Source organism: Sinohyriopsis cumingii, chromosome 2, assembly GCF_028554795.1.
Source record: "Sinohyriopsis cumingii isolate HCF-2022 chromosome 2, ASM2855479v2, whole genome shotgun sequence".
Lineage (NCBI taxonomy): Eukaryota > Metazoa > Mollusca > Bivalvia > Unionida > Unionidae > Sinohyriopsis > Sinohyriopsis cumingii.
The window spans coordinates 97,198,132-97,219,731 of NC_142962.1; the positions used below are offsets into that span (position 1 = coordinate 97,198,132).

Below are 21,600 nucleotides of genomic sequence, written 5' to 3' on the forward strand. Positions count from 1 at the left end.
CCTTAGGCCACTCAGCCACCAGGGCCCCTAAACCTATTTACCAAGTTTTATTGAAATTAGATATAAAATACAGTGTCTAGCTCAAAAGAGGTCACAAGTTCAAAGCCATCTCATCTAATATCTTGATGATTTAAGCCCCTTTACTAAGTTTGATCAACAATCAGATCAGATACAGTCCATAGAGTGGTATCAATCTAAGACAATCACACGCATGATCACCTGATTAACATGCATTCCTCCTGCTCATTATCAAGCATGTACAAGATATTCATTACATAAACCTATATCCTATATTCCATACTTAATAAAAAGCCAAAATGGTAACAAGATCAAGCATCACGTGCAAAATGAACCCATTATTACTGTATTGTGTTGTACTGTATTGTATTGTATTGTATTGTATTGTATTACATTATATTATCATATTCATCTGAGATCATGACGATATAAACCCATATTCCAAATCGATCAAAACTGAATCAGAAATATGGATTGCAGAGTGTAAACAACCTCAGCTGATTACATGCAAGATTACCCCCATCAATACTTGTGGATCTCACTCACTATCAAATATGTCCATGATCTTGATGAAATGAGCTCATATTCAAGTTTTATTAAAACTAGATCATAAATATGGCATATGAGGTGGTAACAATTGATTGTTGACAAACAACACAATGCATAGGAACCATACCATAAGCACAATAAGCATTATAGCCAAGTGAGCAAAGATCCAGCAATTCTTGGTCAAATTCTCTTCAACAGTGCTAGAAGTTATGTAAAGACCTTTCTATTTTTTTAAAGTTCTGATTTGGTGCTTTACATCACAGCAACACAAGTAGGTTATTTAGTGCCAATGCAATTGGAGTAAAGTGCCTTTCCAAAGGACACACCACAGTTGCTAACACAGGATGGCATGATGGTGGTATTCAAACCTGCACCCTTCAAATCACTGGGCCAGCACAACTCCCACTTTAGTTTTAGTAACAGTGACCATATTTTATCATGGCTCAGCATCATCTGTATGCAACCTGAAAGACTGTCATACCAAGAGACTCTCTGCTAAATTTGATTGAAATTCAGTACAATTTGAGAAAAAGTTTAAAATAATTATATGCTAAAGGATCACAGACAACACACGTATGCAGGATCATACCTTATAATCACACCATGTGGCCATGTCAGCCAGTGAAAAGCAATGGATACAGACAATGGACATTGTATGCAGGATCATACCGTATAATCACACCATGTGGCCATGTCAGCCAGTGAAAAACAATGGGCACGGACAACAGACATTGTATGCAGGATCATACCTTATAATCACACCATGTGGCCACGTCAGCGAGTGAAAAACAATGGGCACAGACAACGGACATTGTATGCAGGATCATACCTTATAATCACACCATGTGGCCATGTCAGCCAGAAAAACAATGGGCACAACAGAGACAACAGATATTGTATGCAGCATCATACCTTGTGATCACACCATATGGCCATGTCTGCCAGAAAAACAATGGGCACAACAGAGACAACAGACATTGTATGCAAGATCATACCTTATGATCACACTGTATGGCCATGTCTGCCAGAAAAACAATGGGCACAACAGAGACAACAGATATTGTATGCAAGATCATACCTTATGATCACACTGAATGGCCAGGTGAGCCAACGAAAAACAATATGCAAGTTAGTGTGGTGCAGAATTTGATTCACATGTATAAACAGAATATAACAAAGTTTAGGAAACCTATACAAATGAAAATGCCACCAAAAACCATAATGAAACTGCTGATAATGCTACTGCAACCAAAAGCATAAAAATGACAACTTTTCCACTAAATGTGTGGCTTACATTTAACTAAACATTGTTTAATCTATTTATGGAAAAAAAATTCATCTGTTGAACAATGAGGGTGGTGTGGTTAATGATGTTGCTGGACAGTAGTTTTAGCATGTTTGCTTTGCACCACTGCAGTCCTTGGCTTAGTTTTCAGATCTGGTACATGCTGAGTCCTGTTGTCTCCCATGGTTGGAGCTTTCAATGGAGTTCACCAGTTTCTTCCACTATGCACATGCATCAGAGCCATAACAAAATATAAGGATTTAATAAAGTTTTCTTACAATTATAAGATTTAATAAAGTTTTCTTACAATAAGATTTAATAAAGTTTTCTTACAATTAACAACAACATACTTCCTTCTCTTGCTTCCTGCGAAGGAGTTCCACCTTTTTCATATCCAGTCTCACTTGCTCCTCCTCCTGCTTCTTCTTGTTTGACATCATTTCCTCATAGAAAGACTTGGCTGGGGGCTTGTTATGTGTAAACAAGAAGTTTTGAACATGATGGCATAGCTCCAAGATCATCTCCTAATTAAAACAGTAGTAGTAAATCAATTCTATTGTGTCAAGAATTTTCAGTCCTGTAGCATGAGACAGATGCCAAGTATAACATTTGCAATAAACAAACTGACTTTTTCTTTTTAACAAACAAAACAAATTGGCATTTCTTAAGGATACAAAAAAGGCCATATATATTTAAAAATGAAAGTATATCCAATTCAATTACTTTATGCTAAATTACACCCCACCTCACCTAATTTTTTAATGATTTTCACAATATACTGAAATTTTAAACCGTACACATTTTTCAGATTTTCAACCATCTTCTTCCATTTAATCAAATGCTGAACACAGGAATCCAACTATCTTATGGCTTTCTGTAGATGAATAAATTTCACTGCTGAAATCATAGTTTTAAAGAATAAATCATGATGGGCCAGCATGCTGGTATTTTTTGAGCTACATGTGTGCATATTGCAAGCAGCTTTCATTAAGAAGTCATGAAATTCATCAACAAGATGTGAAATCCCATAGAGACACAGCTACATAATTTTATACAGTTCCTCAGCTATCAAGGTTACAAGAACCTGCTTTTGTGAAGATTAACAACTCATCAAAAAAGGGCTGTTAAACTGGAAAGACAACAATTTTTTCTAGTTAAATGTTTCTTCAATAATACTTACCTGATCATAATACAGTGTGACCCCACTATAGCATGCTACATTATAACATAAATTCAAATATGATTGTGGTGTGGCTCCCAAAATATCATATACATTTATTTTTCTTGTACACAAAAAAATATACTTTGCTTCTTAAACGTATGAAAAATAACAATTAAAAAGTTTGTGATCATTTTAGGGAAGAGGTCGTATATGAATTCTAATATAAGGTGAAAGCGGTGTTGCTCCTGACTTTTCATATACATCTATTTTTCTCATACATGAATGGATATTTTTTTATCTTAAAAGTACAAAAAATAATATGTTAAAAGTTTATTTAGGGACTAGAACATGCTTATTTTGTTGTGAAAGTTTCCTTTTTGCAGGAAAAAAGTTTTTGCTTACCATCACTACCAACAGCGACAAAATGTAAATTAAATTTCCAATCTAGGGAAACCATATATATCTGGCCATCAAGTTAACTGAAGGTGGGACATCTCACAAAGATGTTTGTTAAACTTTTTAATTGATTCACATTTTCATTTCCCTATGAACAGCCTCATCCACTGAGTAGCCCTGGGAAGATGACAACTGTCTCCAGCTGACCAATTCTGAAGCTAATTTAAGTTCATGTACATGCAGCATGTAAGAAACTACACAACCATCTGCTACTGGCAACAATGAATACTATAGTTAACTGTTTAGTGACACATGCTTGTTGACAACTGGATACTGATCCAACATGGATTTTTATTGTATGTTTTGTTTGTGTTTTAAAACAAGATGTGATTGAAACATGAATTTTATAACATGTGATATATGCCTGAATTCATGGATTTTAAATACACAGGTACTGTACTTACTGCATTATGGATTGTACTACACAAATATAAGTTGTCAATATACTTGTGTGTTTCACAAAAGTTTTGTCATCATTTAATGAAAAGCACATGTTTTTATTACCTCACACCCTAGTATAAATGTCAAAATATGTATAATGTAGTAGGAAATGTCAGAGAAAACTCAGACTAACAGTCCTTGACATGCAAATTTACCTTACAGAAAAACCATGAATAAAATCCTCACTTGATCCAGACCACATTAGCAATACTGAATCTCTGGGATTTACATGATCTGCTCCAAGAGAACCTGAGATCATTCAATCATTTTGATTTTAAAAAATTAATTATGACAGAATAAGTAAAAGTTGACTGGTTATAACTAAAACTTTACTAACCACTGGGCTATAAAAATTAAGAGTACTACCAGCCCAACAGGAAATTTACGAGCCTCAGGCTGGGAGATGACATATTTCTGATATATAGTATAATCGAACCTGTCCACGGAGCTTGATTGCTTCAGTAACAAGTTCTGTTTTCAGCGCTGCAACATCTCTATTGGACAACCCTCTCGGATTCTCTAGGGAAATCTCTGGTGGTCTGTGATAAAAGAATTACAATGATTCTGGCAAAATTATTTTTTGTGCTTTACAGTGTAGCAGCTTTTAAAAGTTTTTAACACCAAATCATTACTGTAAAATCTGTACAATAAATGTACATGCTTTTTTAAATTAGTGCTTATTTTTGTAATATATGCTTATCAACAGTGATATACATTTTATATAACTATACAATTATATGTGAAGTTTTGAAACTCACTTTCATCCACTGTAAAAACATCCTGAAATCAGATGCTTAATACAAGATAGTGAAAAAGAAAAGACCAAATTAGAATAAGTTATAAAAGTTGCAGTAACCAATGAATATGAACTAAAATAATCATCATTTTGAATAGCAAATTGTTTTATACCTTGTGTTTCTTTTATTTTTGGACATATGCACTTATCCAGATTTTACAGTATGTTGAAAACATGAATGATGCCAGCACCTGAAAACTAGAATATAATGAATGACACATATTATATGCCTGTTATGTATTTAATATTTTTCTAGTAAGGTTAAGATGATTCTCATGATTACTGAACAGCATGTCTCAATGAAAGGGACCTTGTGTCAAAATATGAACAAAACCTACCAGGCATTTTCTTCTTTCATTCAGTGACCTTGACCTTTATGTCTTTGCCCCTGCAATAATTTGGCTTCTTCCTTACCATAAATGCAAGCCACCCACCAAGTCTGGTCAAGGTATGTGATGAAGAAGTAACGTTACTTTGCTGAAACTATGTTTCTTCCTTTAGTCAGTGATCTGTGACCTTTTGATCCCCAAATCAATGAGATTCTTCCATAACCCATGTGCTAGTCATGGTCGATGGTGGGTAATTAAAGTCATCATGCAGAAACCAGAATTCTTCTTTCAGTCACAGTCACCTTGATCTTGAACATATTGTCCCTAAAACTGAGAGTGTTCTTTCTTATCCAAAGTGCAAGCCAGTTTCAGGAATGTATAAAGTGGAGAACTGAAATTATTGTGCAAAAACAAACTTTCTTCTTTCAATGTGACCTTGGTTTTTCACCTTCTTACCTTCCAAATCGATATGCTTCTTCCTTACCCCAAGTGCAGCCTTTCAAGTTTGGTCCAGGCATAGAACCAATGTTATTGTGCAGAAAACCACTTTTCTTCTTTCAACCAGTGACTTTTGACAACTGTACCCCAGAATCAATAAGATACTTTCTTACTCAGAGTGCAAGCCATCCACAATGTCTGATAACAGCAGATGGTGGGGAACTCAAGACCATGTGCAGAAACCATTTTTCTTCTTTCAGTTACAATGACCCTGATCTTGAAATTTTCTACCCCAATACTGATACAATAGATGGTGTAGAACTCAAATTATTATGCAGAAACAATTAATCTCTTTTCAGTCAGTGACCTTGATATTTGACCGAAAATTGTGATCATGAAATCGATACATTTCTTCCTTACCCCAAGTGACAGATAACTTTTACTATGTGGAAATGAAATTGGTAATAGACAGATGATTTCAAAACATACCATGATCTCTGCCTTATGTCATGCACATAAAATGAAACATACTCATTGTAGCATGAAAATTTGGTAACTGTGACCTCCTTTTGTCTGCGATGAGCTGCACCTGTCATGATAAACAGACAGGTCAATATTCATGATTGTATATAGAACATGAGAAAAACTTAGCTATATACAAACATGTAACAATGACACCTACGAAAACAAATAAGAAACTGTCAGAAAAAGTAATACCTCGGTACTGCCTATACTTTGCAGGTGAGACAAAACTACATCATCTGCCCATTATACAAGCACTATTCCATGTAAACTGAACCTCTGACATTGTTTTATAATTCATTATGGATTTTACTGGACCACAAGCTACAATGTACACAAAGTCTGAGAACAGTAAAACATATATATAAAAAACTGAAAAATTGTAACGGACACTTGACAAACATTAGTTATAAAAAAGGTGTGCCACAGATCCAGCAGTGCCATCTGCAGAAGGTGCATGAAAAGTTAGTGTGTGTATGATTTGGATTCTTAACACAGCTTTAACAATTTTTCAGTCATATCGCTACAATGTCTGCAGTGTGGCAGTTTATAGCGATGCCTAGCACTGGGGCATCATATCACAGATATGTAGCATGAAGTCCCACCCAGTTACATTATCCTGACACCAGGCTGACCAGTCCTAACACTAACCTCTTAATGCTGAGAGCCAAGCAAGGCAGCTGTTAGCACCATTTTTGTAAGTCTTTGGTATGACTTGGCCAGGGATCGAACCCACAACCTCCTGCATTCGAGGCAGATGTTCTAACCACAAAAGGTAGCCATGAAAAATCAAGTTCAATGCTGCATTTAACAAACCTAGAAGCTGCAGAAACTCATTCATAGAAATCCACTCCCTGTTGGCAATCAACTCTGAGAGTTCAATAATCCATACATTCATATAAAAGGAGTTGAACAAGGCTGAGATGGTCAAAAAATCCAAACCTAGATGAACTGCCAGCAGGGATTCTGATCCAGCTTCTCCCTTTTAACTAGAAAGCCCAGACATTATCCAATCTTCATATCCTACAATATAACTGAACTTACCATGTGTTTTGAAGAATGTCAACTAGTTACACTGAAATTGCTGTCAACGAGGAAGACCTAAATAGGTTTGAGGCTGCAGTTGTATTCATAAAAGCCCATGGACTGATACTGACCATGAATGACAGACCTTAACATTGGTAAACTTTCTTGGAAGGCAAATTAAAGGAATTTGAGCACAGATAGGTAGACTGGGATACTCAAGTACACAGAGACTGAGACTAATAAAAAAAGTTGTAACTTATTCTACCTTGAACTTTGGAACAGTTATGTACTTGTTGTGCTGGCTGAGATCTAAAAACCTTTCTTAATCTGTCATTTGCTTTTAGCAATAGCACCAGAAAAAGTACCTGGAGAATAGGGTCTGTCAACTCTACTGCCTACTTGGAGAGAAAACTGTTGATCTCTTTAATGAAAAATTGGCACCATACCAGAATCTGCCAGACAATCCATTGTGGAAGGAGAATACAAGAAGGGAGACACAAGAGGGTGGGGGTTGGATAATCCAAAACAACTGAGGTTACCCATTAGTTTTGTGGAAAAAGGTTGATCCAAGACTGCCAAAAATACAGAAGTCTGGTGCACACATCTAAGTTCTTGACAATAGGCTGGGACAATTCATTTGCAACAGTAGGAAGGCTTGAGGAAGGAAACACTTAACCACTTTAATAAACTGCATTAGAGATTGACCATACTGTTGCTGTCTAAAATAGGACTATATTTTGATAAGTATAACATAAACTTATTTTATATAATTTCCTATTCTCTGGAAGCAGTATGCATTTAACAGAAATACAACACAAAAAAAACCCCACCAAAGATGTGTCCAAATCGATCTGATGAAATGTGTGTATGTGTGTGATGTAGATTTTTAATGTAGCTTTTAAAATTTTCTAGTCATATCGCTATGATGTCTGCAGTGTAGCAGTTTAAAGTGATATTTAGCACTGCGGCATCATGCCGCAGACATGTAGCATGCTGTCCCACCCAGTCACATTATCCTGACACCAGACTGACCAGTCCTAACACTAACCTCTTAATGCTGAGCGTCTAGCAAGGCAGCTGTTAGTTCCATTTTTTTAAGAAGTCTTTGGTATGACTCAGCTGGGGTTCGAACCCATGATTTCCCGCATCCAGGGCAGACTATCTGATGAAATGATGAAGGTACTAAAGTCAGGGTTCATACACCTTTAGTGTGACAAAATTCAAGGACCCCGATGCCCAGTGCAATTTAGATGTATTTATATTGATTTGAACCATAATTGTGTGTGAAATATTTTTGTTAATTTGCACATTCTTGACAATATTATATCAACAATTTTAGGTCAGTTTATTATATTTTTTCCACTGTGATGGGCCGATCAGCACATGATCACTATTAGTGATGGGTCAGTAAAAAGAAATATAAGCCACTAATTGACAATAATTGAAATCAGCAGCAGCTGCTTACTCAAAATTGATGGGAAAATTTTCAGTTTCATGTAAAATTGACCTGGCCTATTGTCAGTCTAAGACACTGCTATGTGATTGATAATACCCAATAAATCAGATGAGATGAATAAATGCACAACACTTACAAACAAAAATCAACAGGATGGAAGTTTTAATTGAGATTCAGAGTTGATAGCCCTTTTATTTGGTAAAGACAAATTTGCAGAATGTTTCATTATGTAGGTATAATCCACCATTATTTCACTTTCAAGTATGTGGGAAATGAATTACAAGGTCTTGCATAGTTGTTTTTGACCACAACTGGGGTTGAACACACGCTTCAGAGGGATTTTGCTCCAAGTGAAATGGGTAAGCTCTCACAGAAAAATAACCAGATGAATCTTCCATATTCTCAATGCCATGTACACAGGTTTATTCTTTGGCGGGTGTGAATGCAGCCTCCTGAATATTCAGTAGCAATCAAAGTTTACGGAGATTGCTGTAGCCCACCTTCTCTCTCTGACACACTTCACGAAAACATATCAGCCGACCTCGTATATAGGGATTTGCATAATTTATGCATACCTGAAGTTGTCTGCAATGGATAAAATTGATTTCTGGAATAACTTCGACACATGATATGATGCATTCATGCAGCATCTTAAAATCATCCACCACAAAAGTATGCTGCATGTTGCCATGTCTTAATTTTTATACCTACTGATGTGTGATCACTCACAGAAATTTTACAGGTACATTTACACGTAGATTAAGTACATTGTGTAGAAAGCAGCAATTCTATTAACAGGCACATGGCTATAATTTATGCCCAAAGTTTGGTTGCAATGCCAAAAAGTTAATAATAGACTTCCAGCAGATTTCTGAATTTTATATCATACACTGAAAAAGAGAAGCTTAGATGTACAATAAGAACAACCAGCGACCATTTTGGTGTATATTGTTCATTATTTTTTCTTTCGAGAGTCTGAATAGCTGATTCATCATGATTTAATGTACAAAGATGTACCGCTGCCACAGAAAATAAATTGACGAAAAAGAATGATCGTTGGAAAAGATGCGCACACTTTTTAATGCTCTCTATAATCAGGTTCGTGCACAATTATAAATAACTGAATTGGTCATGTGTTGTAAACCACCCAATAGCAAACAGTTTTATTTTAATTACATGAAGTAATGGTACATTTGTTTGTCAATTAATTTTATATTTTTCAAGGACCAAGGCTTATTTTCAAGCACTTTTCAAGGTAATAACGATTTTCAAGTACTTTTCAAGGATGAATCAAAATTCAAGTACTTTTCAAGGTACCATGCAAACCCTGTAAAGCTGCATAAACATGATCCATTTGCCTCTTGCAAGATATTAAATCCATCGTATCTCAAATTGTTTACTAGCCTTTATAAAGCATTAAATACTGTTCTTTGATTGCTTATGCAAATAAACGCACATTACTGTGTACCTTTTTGCTCTGTAACTTGACTGGATATGTGACTGGTAACTTATTGTTCTACTCCGTCATTCTGTGCCAAATACCATATTGCATCAGAACAAATATGATTACTGAATCTGTCAATGTTCAATATTCTATAAGTATTGATCTAATACATTTTCTCTTCCTTAATTAATTTCTTTATTCATGGTTAAAATGAAATATAATATTTAAAATTCAAACCGTGTTAATTTTCTCATCAGATATTCATTTATGAGACAACCTTTTTAGAACATCATTTTTCACTAAGGCCAAACCAAATAATGTGTATTTCCTATCGCACTTTTTCAAAATTAGGGTAGGCAGGTTGTTTTTTGAAAAATATTATATATAAGTAATGTTAGTAATGAGAAACAGGGGCAGTCTGCCAACCAGAAACACATATTTTTTATTTGACCTAATGAATTAGTAAAATATGTGTTCCATTTGAGAGGTAATACTGGAGCATCAATACCTTAATCTTGCATGAATTCATCGTGTCAACAGTTCACATCTGCCATCTTAAGTTCATTAATTTCCATGACTAATTCATCTTATCCAAAGAACCCACATTCTAACCCACCTTTGTACCTATAGTCCAACTCTTAATGCAATTAACATTGTTTACTAAGTGTGTGTGTGTGTGTGTGTGTGTGTGTGTGTGTGATTTGGATTGTTAACACAGCTTTAAACAAAATTCAGTCATATTTTTACCATGTCTACAGTGAGGCAGCTTGTAGTGATGTCTAGCACTGGGGCATCATGCCCCACCCAGCCACATTATCCTGACACTAGGATGGCCAATCTTAACACCAACCTCTTAATGCTAAGCACCAAGTGAGGCAGCTGCTAGTACCACTGTTATAAGTCTTTGGTATGACTTGGCTGGGGTTCAAACCTGCAGCCTCCCACATCTTAGGCAGATGCTCTAACCACTTTGGCCACAGAAGCAGTCTGTTTACTAATTAATGTATATATATATTTAGAATTAGTTTGTTGGACATGTGCTGCTTGGTATATATTTTCAAACTGGAGTTTTCATGGATGTAAATATTGTGAATATGTAAATATAAATTGCCTCCTGCATAAACACATGGTAAAATAGCCACTGGAAGGAAGTTCATTGTTTAAGAATTTTTCATTATGGAGTTCAGAAGAATGACAGATGAGGACAAATAGCAACTTTTCAAGAGTGATGACAATGATGAAGTGGGATCTGATGCAAGACACTGAACTCCATCAAGAAAACAAACCTTAAAATTGCCCTTTTAAGGGCCAAACAAAAGGTCAGAAAGCTACACTTTCAATATTTCCACTTTTATTCATTATCTTTATTTTAAAAAATTTGTCATGATTGGGTTCATTGTACTAAAAGAAGAGACCATAGAAACTGTCAAGTGATGGTTTAATGTAAACAATTCAAATGTCATGTAACAAATAATCATCAGTGCACTATCCAAAATGGCTGACTACCGGCACACATCAAAGCAAAATTATCATAATTTTAAAATGTATTATAATATCACATGCATTATATGGGGCAAAAATAAGTTTTTCCCCTCATTCTGGGTCAACAAATCTTGAGCATTATATGTCAGTGTGCATTACACACACCAAAATACAGTAGTTGAGACTGTTGATGTTCAGCAGGATTCAGTTATCTATCTCTCTGCTTAAGATCATGTCTCCATTGTGCCCATATATAACATACCCAGTGGCATGGAAAAAGCTGTGATGCATCACAGGGCATAACTCTATTTCTCAACCAGATACACCAAAAGGCCAGCCAGGTGAATTGCCAGGCAGGCAGCTGACAAGATATGTTTTGCTGCAATGGATAGCTGGAATGCCAGCTCAGTAGTTGGCTAGACGGTGAAAAGCAGTTTCATGAAAAATAATGGTCAAAAGAACTGACCTCTGGTCAATACTTGATTGGTATTGCTGTGTGGAATGGTTGGTCAGCAACTTTAAAAGCTGCAGGCAGTGACTATAATTAGTAAAATATGTTGATGAGGTCAATATCATTCTCCAGGTACCTAGATATTTTCAAGCCATTCTTGGGTATTGGGGGGGGGGACATACTCTTACCCATTTGACTGTCAATAATTTTCAGAAATCTCCAGTCAATTCCAACTATTACTGAAATGATATGATGAAGAGAGGGATAAAAACTCCCCTGAAATTATCAACTGCAAAGTCTCTTCATCTCCAACTTAAGTATTGCATGTGTTGAGTCTAGCACAGATGCTCAGTTCTGTCTCTAGCTGATCATGTGACAGTGGCTGATAGCACAGCCAAAGAATTTCAGGAGGGGTAGATGCCAGCAAAGTATCCCCATACCAGCCACTTAACAGGTTTTTAAATGGTGACTCAGGATGTAGGTATCAACTTCAACTTTGCCCATCTCTCTCTCTTCCTTTCAAACTTCTTCACAGCACCGCAGAACAAGAACATGTTACTTCTGATTTGTTATGATTGTCCTGACTTCAAATTTCCTGTATTTGGTACATTTCACTGCCAATGTATTTGTGAAATAAAAATAAATGACAAAAAAAAAAACAACAAACTGAAACGTCACCAAAATATAAAACTACACACATTATAAATATTAAAAATTAAAATGCACAAATTCAAGTATATATGGTACTTTGTGTCATTCACAAGGTCAGAAAACTATTAAATTGAAAAATATGTATAAAAATTATCCATGAAAATTCAAAACTAAGGTTACCATAACCTTGCAGAAACTTAATTAGCATCAAGTGGCAATGCAGTGTGATGTCAACTGAACCTCAGTGAATGCTTCCACTGGTAAACATCTGGTAAATGGGTAGCTATCTAGTAATGGAAATGGGAGGTAATTTGCAGGACACATCCTCTGGAAAGATGGAATATTCATCTTTCCAGGAAGGCTGGACTCGAGAAGTATAGGTGTTTATTTCCTTTAATTTAATCATGGAACATATTTGATGGAGAAATGTTCAAACCCTGGAAGGTGACATTTAATTTCAGCAGCAAACCTGATAACAGACATGGCAGAAATTGTTATTTCCTACTCAGCAAGATTCATCATTGATAGAATAAGCAAGACATTAATACTTACTCCTCTGGATACTCTGAAGAACACTTGACCACCATGTCTATCTGTGTGTACACTTCCCCATCGTCTGAGTGAGGTTTGAGAGAAAGTCGGATTTCTGGCGGTCTGTCAACCTTAAAAGCAAGATTAATAAATCAATTAATCAATCAACTGCATTTGTCAAATCATCACTCCATGGCTTTTTTTTCTCCAAATAAATGTAAACTGCTCTCAGTTAAGTTGAGATATTGTGATATGACAAACAAATAGCAACACGAGGCCTGAAACAGTTACTCATTCATTAAAAATTATTTAGTTAAGCATTTTTTTATATCTTACTTTTTTCTCCTTTGCATCATAAACTTAACAGCATAAAGCTCCCATGCTAGAGTGGATGTTTTACATTATAATAAATGACACAAAGTTACTGATCTCTTATGGTCACCTCTGTCCAGCAACTATGTTTCTTAACTTTTTTCAGGTCCCTTAATGATGTAATATGTTTCTCTATAAGAGGAAATAGTTCTCATGGAGACAGCTTAAGGTTCCATATGTACAGTGTCTCATCCACATGCTCTGTAATGTAACCACCATTGATCAAGGAGAGATCAAGATTCATTGAAGTAGTGTCTCATTCTGCTATATCAAAGGCAACAGTTCTCACTGAGAGATAAGAGTTCATGGAAATACTTTGTCTTATATCACTATGATACAGCCCCACCATATCAGAGGTAATAGTTCTCAGTGAAAGAAATAAGAGTTCCATGGAGTACACACTATGCTATATTAGAGCTAGTTTTTCTCTGTGAGAGGGATAAAGGTTCCATGGAGTACAATGTCAGACTATGTCTCACCCACACACCCTGCTATGGCACAGCTACACTATATCAGAGAATGAGATAAGGGTTCCATGGAGCATAGTCTCATCCACACACCCAGCTATGACAAAGCTCCACCATGTCAGAGTTAATAGTTCTCAGAGAGTGATATGGGCTTCATGGTGTATAGGGTCTCACACATGCCCTGTCACCCTGCTATTGCTTAACCTCACTATATCACTGTCTCATCCTGCTATAATATAGCCAACTATATTACATGTAATTGTTTTTACTGAGAGATAAGTTTTATTGGGAATATAAGGTCTCACCCACACACCATGCTATGGCACAGCCCCGCAATATCAGAGATAATAGTTCCAAGAGAGATAAGGGTTCCATGGAGTACACTGCCTCATCATGATATAATATAGTCCTACTATATAAGAGGTAGTTGTTTCTGCTGAGAGATAAGGTTTCTAAAAAGTATAAAGTCTCACCCTACTGCTTTACAATATCAGACCTGGAAATAACAGAACGCAACATTTTCAGAAAGAATCATAATATGACAATGCTAACACTACATTTTCCGCCAGGAAAGTGATATATATTTGCTAATGCATCTGAGATAAAAATGCTCAGCAGTAATTAAAGCTCAATATGACCTTAAAGTTCAATTTTGACCTTCAAAAATGGGGTGTAATCCCCTGAACAGTATTGCTGTTGTTGTTGTAGGGTTTAACACCATTTTTCAGCACACGATAGGCTATACATGGCGGCCAGTATCAATGGTAGAGGAAGAACCCGGAGAAAAACCCCAGGAAGAACCACCGACCCACGAGAAGCTACTGGCAAGCTTTCTCACATACCCACATTGGCCGAATCCGAGACTCGAAACCCACGCAGACAGAGGTGAGATGGCAGTGATCCGTAACGGAAAGCGCTTTAGACCACTCGGCCACTCGGGCCCCCGAACAGTATTGCATCATCATTAAAAGTTTCATATTTTCACTGTAGTACGCAAAGTTTTTTTTTCAAAGAAATGTAAATGGTTACTTAAAATTAACACTGTACTTGAATATCAACAGAATTTGTGGACTATACTAATAAAGATTCCAACTCCAATCCACATGCTGTTCACATAACCATTAAGTAAACATATAGTCAATGGTTAGGGCTCTAGAAAAGACCTGAAAGGACCAAAAATACTTGCATTTGGCTTCAACTCCACCAATTTTTCTTCTGTTATACGAAAAATCATGATTTTTGTATATAGCTGCATGATTCATGAACAGGTTCTGCACCACAGGACCTTCACACCAAATTTGGGACAACAGGGATCTCTGAGTAATACTTGTATATCATTATGAGAAACTGCCTCCTTTCATTACGAGTATAGTTCCAGTAATGCTATATTGGCAAGATGACAATTATAACAAGGGTAATTTTTCCCCCAAGTTTATTACAAAATTAAATAAATCCAAGGTGGATGGAGTGGCTTATAAGATAACACCATATTAAGTAAATTTTCAAACATTTTGCCTCAAAGTAGAGAAATTGGATAGTGTCCTTTTTATACAGTAAACAAGCTCAGTCAGGGCAAACAATTCCTTGCACACAAAAATTCTTAATGCATAATATCCGTATAGTGGATCACAAGATATAGCCCTTGTTCCTGCTCTTCTATTTCAAGTTTTTCATTATGTACTACAACTTTATTAGCAAAGGTACAAAGCATGCACATCCAAATCAAAACATTTCTAAAATGAAACATGAAGTTGTCTTCTGGATTCCACTAAGACACTTTCCAATTTGGCAACCCAAATCAAGTGCAGTATTCCCCATATGGATACAAGACTGACAGTAAATCAAAAACATTGATGTCAAAGCTGTGTGTTGAGTTACTTTTTTTAAATTAACCATTTCACTGCAATAAAAAGTGTTGATCAAATTTTTCATCTTGGATGCACAAATGTATGTAAAGGGAAACAATGAGGTGCATTGCGAGATAAACCAAACCAAGTGAATTAGGTTCAAGTATTCCTAATCTCAGGCTTATTATGATCTACAACAAGTGTGCAAATAATAAAGTTTTCCTTGCATCATTAGCAAAAATAAAAATGAGAGCAAAAATAAATAAATGAATATTAAGAAATAAAAACATGAAGAATGTATTATTTTGATTGAAAAACTGACACAATAACACACTCATGAGGTATTATAAAATGTAGAAAAACTTGTCCTGTCATGGTGCTGTGATGTTTCGAGACTTTCCAAAATAGAGTGGACAGAAACCACATTAGTACAACATTCCATCAATCAACAAGAGTTCATTTAAAGTAATGACACTCTACTGGGTGGGGGCCCTGAATGGCCGAGTGGTCTAAAGCGCTCTCCGTTACGGATCACTGCCATCTCACCTCTGTCTGCATGGGTTCGAGTCTCGGATTCGGCCAATGTGGATATGTGAGAAAGCTTGCCAGTAGCTTCTCAAGGGTCGGTGGTTCTTTCTGGGGATTTCCCGGGTTCTTCCTCCACCATTAATACTGGCCGCCATGTATAGCCTATCGTGTGCCGAAAAATGGTGTTAAACCCTACAACAACAACTCTACTGGGTGAAAATTTCCAGGAATTCCTCACAAGCCTATTTATTCCTTTCAACCGTCAAGTGTTGAAACCATCTCTGATATTTTTCAGCGCTAACAAGAATTTCAAATAAGCTGCTATGGTACACATACTGGATGTCAGCTTGTCAACATTTTCACTCAGGACAAAGCATTAAAAGTCCTTTTATAAAACACTATGTCATAATGCTCATCCATTTGGGGGCTAATGACAACTTTTTTCAGCAGCAATCATGTCAGCCACAGTGCATGTATGACTGGCAACATTTTCATTTAGGACTTGGAGACAACCCCCATGCCATAATGATGATCCATTTGTGGGGTGTGAGAAGAGGTGGGTAGTGACAATGTGGCTTTTAAGACAGTTATGGCGGACATAAATGATGTATGACTTCAACCAATTTCATTCAGGACCAACCAGATATCATAAGAAATCTGTAATATTTTTTCAGGAAAACAAACAAAGTTATCCTAGTGGTGTCATTCAAGGTATTCTACAGTGTCATCCACACAATGGGTTAAATTATAAAAAAATCTATTCTTACTTGTTTATGTTATCATGGATACAAGACAGTACAATGATAAACCAGTCAAGACCACTGACGAGTGTCCAACTGCTATCAACATGTTCAACAGAATGCAACTAAATAAATGTTCGGGTCAAAATTCACTTGTTTAAGTGACCCCTGGGTCAATTATGTTCATTCTGAAAATTCCATCACAAACTTGTGGATACTGTTGTGTGTCAGAAATGCACCATTACCATTCAGAACCATCTAAATCTTGCACAAAGTGTTTTAATGAAAACCCCTTCTTAGTGCCAATGTGTATGCAAGAAGAGAAGAATCTGGAGATGGTGATGGTGAAATGTTGGAAGTCAGATGAGCAGCATATACATTAAAATAGTTATGTATTGCCGTAGAGTTTTGGGGGCCCGGAGTGGCCGAACGGTCTAAAACACTCTCCGTTACGGAACACTGCCATCTCACCTCTGTCTGCGTGGGTTCGAGTCTCGGATTCGGCTAATGTGGGTATGTGAGAAAGCTTGCCAGTAGCTTCTCGTGGGTCAGTGGTTCTTTCAGGGGTTTTCCCGGGTTCTTCCTCCACCATTAATACTGGCTGCCATGTATAGCTTATCGTGTGCTGAAAAATGGCATCAAACCACACAACACCAACCTGTTTTAAAGAAAGCTCCATGATGACTCAAGAAAAGTAGCCATATAAATATTTATAGTATAGACATCAAGGTAATTATACTGGTGGTTGTAGCAGCATCAATATAATGCTGGAACAAGTATACCTTACAAAAAAGTACTTGTTTAAAATTCAAAAATGTCAGTATAATCATACCTTCTGGACAAGAATCCATAACACTATTTTCAAGATGGAAGATATGCTGGACATACTGTGTGTCAGAGCAACATCATTTTGATTTAATGCCAACCAAATATGATATGAAATTGTTTGGTACAAACCCCATGTAGCTATTGCTAGAAGAAGCGATAAACAGCTTTGGTGACCATGCTGGTGGTCGAATTAGCATCATTTTCATTTAGAACCATGTTGACATCACAAGTCAGCAAGTAAATTCCTATGTAGATACAGCAATCCATTCAAAAGGACAAGACTTTCAAGATGGCTACCATGGTAACCATACTGGATGTCATATTAATACTTGCCTCACTTAGAACCAACTAGGCATACCAAGTTTCTACTGAAAACCCGATGCTGATAAATCCATCCATTTAGAAGACTATTGGCTAACAAGGTTTTCACAATTGGATGTGCATGTTGCAAGAAGCACTATTCTCATTTAGACCAACGAGACATACAAAGAAGTCTTAGAGTGAAAACTCAATGTTGATTTGTCTGTCTGTTCACAAAGAGTAGAAATACAATTCTTTCAAGATAGAGGCCTAACTGTATGTCAGATCAGCACTGTAATTTAGAACCAACTAGACAAAATAGGAAGTTCTTGAGCGAAAACATCATATCAATAGAACCATCTGTTTAGGTTAAAAGTTGTGATATTTTCAAGATGGCCACCATGGTGGTCATTTTGGATGTCAGATTGGCACACAGAACCATCTTGACATTATAATAAATCTTTTAGTGAAACCCCCATGTCTATATGACAATTCATTTAGAAGGAGCATAAATAACAAAATTTTCAAAATGACCACCATGACAGCTTGTCATCTTCGTAGCAAAAACCCTATGCTGATATGACCATTAATTTAGGACTAGTAACAACAAGATTTTCAGTAAGGACCAACTAGATTTATAATGAATATGCCTCTAAAATTTGCTGGCAATCCTCCCATTATCTTAGTAGTAGCAAAAACAAACTTGTGCTAATTGATGATGGCTGGATGCCAGATGAAAGACCATCATTTATGCAAAGCCAAAAGTAACATCATTTCAACAGGCACAAATTTAGTTCTGCATAACTATTGAGCGACAATGTTTCAAATCTAAGCCAATGACTCTACCTTCCTTTTCAGTAATAACCATCCAAAAGCCTTCCAATAGGAATCAATGCAGCATAAGTAGCTACTTACAGAGATTCTACCCTAACTGAAAAAACCAATGGGCTCAAACTCTCATATTGGCACCAAATATGGTCAGAGTACAAATACTTAAGTGCTAAAATCTATGCAATGAAGCCACTTCCACTGGATTGATTCCTGTACAAAGGTGTCAGAGTAGGGTGGGTGGAGGGACTCTAGCAATACCAACAGGTAAGTATTACATCATTAAATTTAGTTCATTTTACCCTCTCAAAAAAATACATTTTAATATCTGTTCAGAGATCTCGGAAACGCTTAATTACGCATATTTGGATGCCAATTTTTGATCTGGGACTCAGAAAATCACTTAGGCTGCTATAAATGGAAACCAAGGTCAAAAATTTAAGTAGAAACTAGCATGTTTCCTGGAAATAGGGCAGCTGCTATAAATAGAACATAAATGTGTTAGGAAAGTGCACATAAGTCTATGGACAAGCGTACTCTTATGTCGTAGTTGTGTAGATGTCACCTTTTCTAGAATATGTTCTGAAATATTAATGGGATGTTAATAAAAATGAGAAAATAAATTATTAATATTTTTGGGAAGGGGATATACAGAAAACGCATAATCCAAATACAATTACGCAAGACATAGTTTAGTGAAAAAAGCGCAATGGTTATGCCAAAAGCATAAGCATAATGCCAAAAGCATAATGGTTGGCATGTATGCATCTGCTAAAAATATTCGCTCTATGACTGGTGTCTGTCGCAGTTTGGATTAGAATAGTTATAATACAGGGTGCAAACAATATGAGGCAAGCAAGTGAATCTATGGTTTTCCCCAAGAGAACAAAATTCAACAATACAAATTTTCTTCAACATTCCAAAATGTTGTTATCAATAGAAAGCAATATTAAAAGTAAAGAAATGTCATCCAATATAGTAACCAATGTGATCTGGTGGAAAAATGTTGACCTGTCATGCAAAAAATCCAGAATCAACTACCCGAACTTTTAATTTTATTTTTATTGTATGCTTTGTTATCTTGCATAATTTACGAATTATGTTTCATTTACAATGCAAATGTACATTTAATGTGCAAATATCTACACATAACAATGCAAAACATAAATGGTAAACAGCGATTTTTTCAAACTAAAAATGCACTTCAGCTAGCCAACATATCTGACCTTTGAACCAAAAACAAAATTGTGTATGTTCGGAGTCAATAACAGAACAAGTTTGTAGGTGACAATATTGGAATTTTCACCCATGAGATTCAATCAATATTTGAAAATTTGTATTCTACCACAAGTCAAGAAGTATAGCACTGTACAAGTTTTTACTACAGTGACTTGCAAATATTAATGCAGTTGCAAAAATGAGTACATTTCGCAGTTCAGGTATGTGACAGCCATACAAATAGCTTAACGTAAATTACATGCCCTGCTTCTTTCTAAATGAGATACATTATGGCCATGCAAATTGTCCATGGCAGTTAAAGGTGCATGGCAGCCATGGAAACAGCCTCAGCCCCTCACACACACATGGATATATATATATATATATATATATATATATATATATATATATATATACCCCCTACTGCATGTGCATGTTTGAGTTCCATTACTTTACATTTGCACAATCAATTTTCATGTTAATATCAACTGATAAGCAATAACAAACTGTACAAAGTAATGTATCTATTATTTGTAGTTTAGTCTTCCTTTACTTGAATTTCTATAACATTTTAATTGTATTTTCGTCATCTCCATTACTGTACTTTACTGTGTTTTGGAAGACTGGATATACATGACCGATGCTAAGCTCGTTTTGTAATGAACTTTGCCGATTTCAGAATGGAACAGAAACAAGAATTTTGCTTTTTACAGAACTTTTTATAACTGTTATTGCTTTGTTGTTTTTTTCTTGTTGTTTTCTTTAAAATGAGGAAACGTCAAACTCATAGGATGGCAATGATGATTTAATGTGGGTACTGTTGGCGACTAGTGCAATAAGTCAAGTTGGCGACTAGTGCAATAAGTAACAACTTTAAAGTTCAGTATAACCAGTATGTAAATGCTAGTCATAGCAAAATCTCGAACCTTCCAAGCAGATTTCTTGCGCAAATCCACGAAGTCTTCGAGAAATATGGCTTGCAGAACTTGCAACTCATCTTTCTGACGTTCCTTATAGGATTCTAACGCCATGATTCAATCATGGCAACCTTAGTTGCCTACGAAGGCTCATTTCTCAAATGACAGTATCCGATATGTCCCTTTTCTTCCATCAAGACCACTGGTTTTGAATATCGCGGATATAATGTCTTATGAAACCGGAAATGTTCGACACTGGAAGCACTGGTTACGTCTAGTCTGGTTCCCCTGATTCGATTACTCCCTGAGTTGCACTCCGATACAAGTTTACGCGGATTACAACGCGGGAAGCACAAAAGGCCGGGAACCAGACTTCGGTTACAGCGGCTGAAGTTAAACTATCAAATCGGCGACCAAAAAAATGTTACTTGGCAGAAATATTTAAAAGGGAAAAAAAACATTCTAGGTAATGAAAACGATTGCAAGACTTTGTACAGTGCAAGAACAAGAAGTAATTA

At 36.1% G+C, this 21,600-nt stretch overlaps 1 protein-coding gene across 2 annotated transcripts in view; it reads right to left on the bottom strand.

Annotated features, from left to right (window-relative positions):
• LOC149805436 (eIF-2-alpha kinase GCN2-like) overlaps positions 1-21,340 on the bottom strand; it is a 205,557-nt gene extending 184,217 nt beyond the window's left edge. For both annotated transcript variants that reach the window (XR_016419665.1, XM_089950017.1), the window contains exons 1-4: positions 21,092-21,340; positions 13,059-13,168; positions 4,348-4,450; positions 2,203-2,376 (exon numbers count right to left, since the gene is read on the bottom strand). Coding sequence is in view for 1 of the 2 variants with exons in the window: in XM_089950017.1 (XP_089806143.1) it covers positions 2,203-2,376; positions 4,348-4,450; positions 13,059-13,168; positions 21,092-21,196 (492 nt within the window). In the remaining variant the exon portion in view is untranslated. The remainder of the gene's footprint in view (positions 1-2,202; positions 2,377-4,347; positions 4,451-13,058; positions 13,169-21,091) is intronic.
• Between the last annotated feature and the right edge of the window lie 260 nt (positions 21,341-21,600).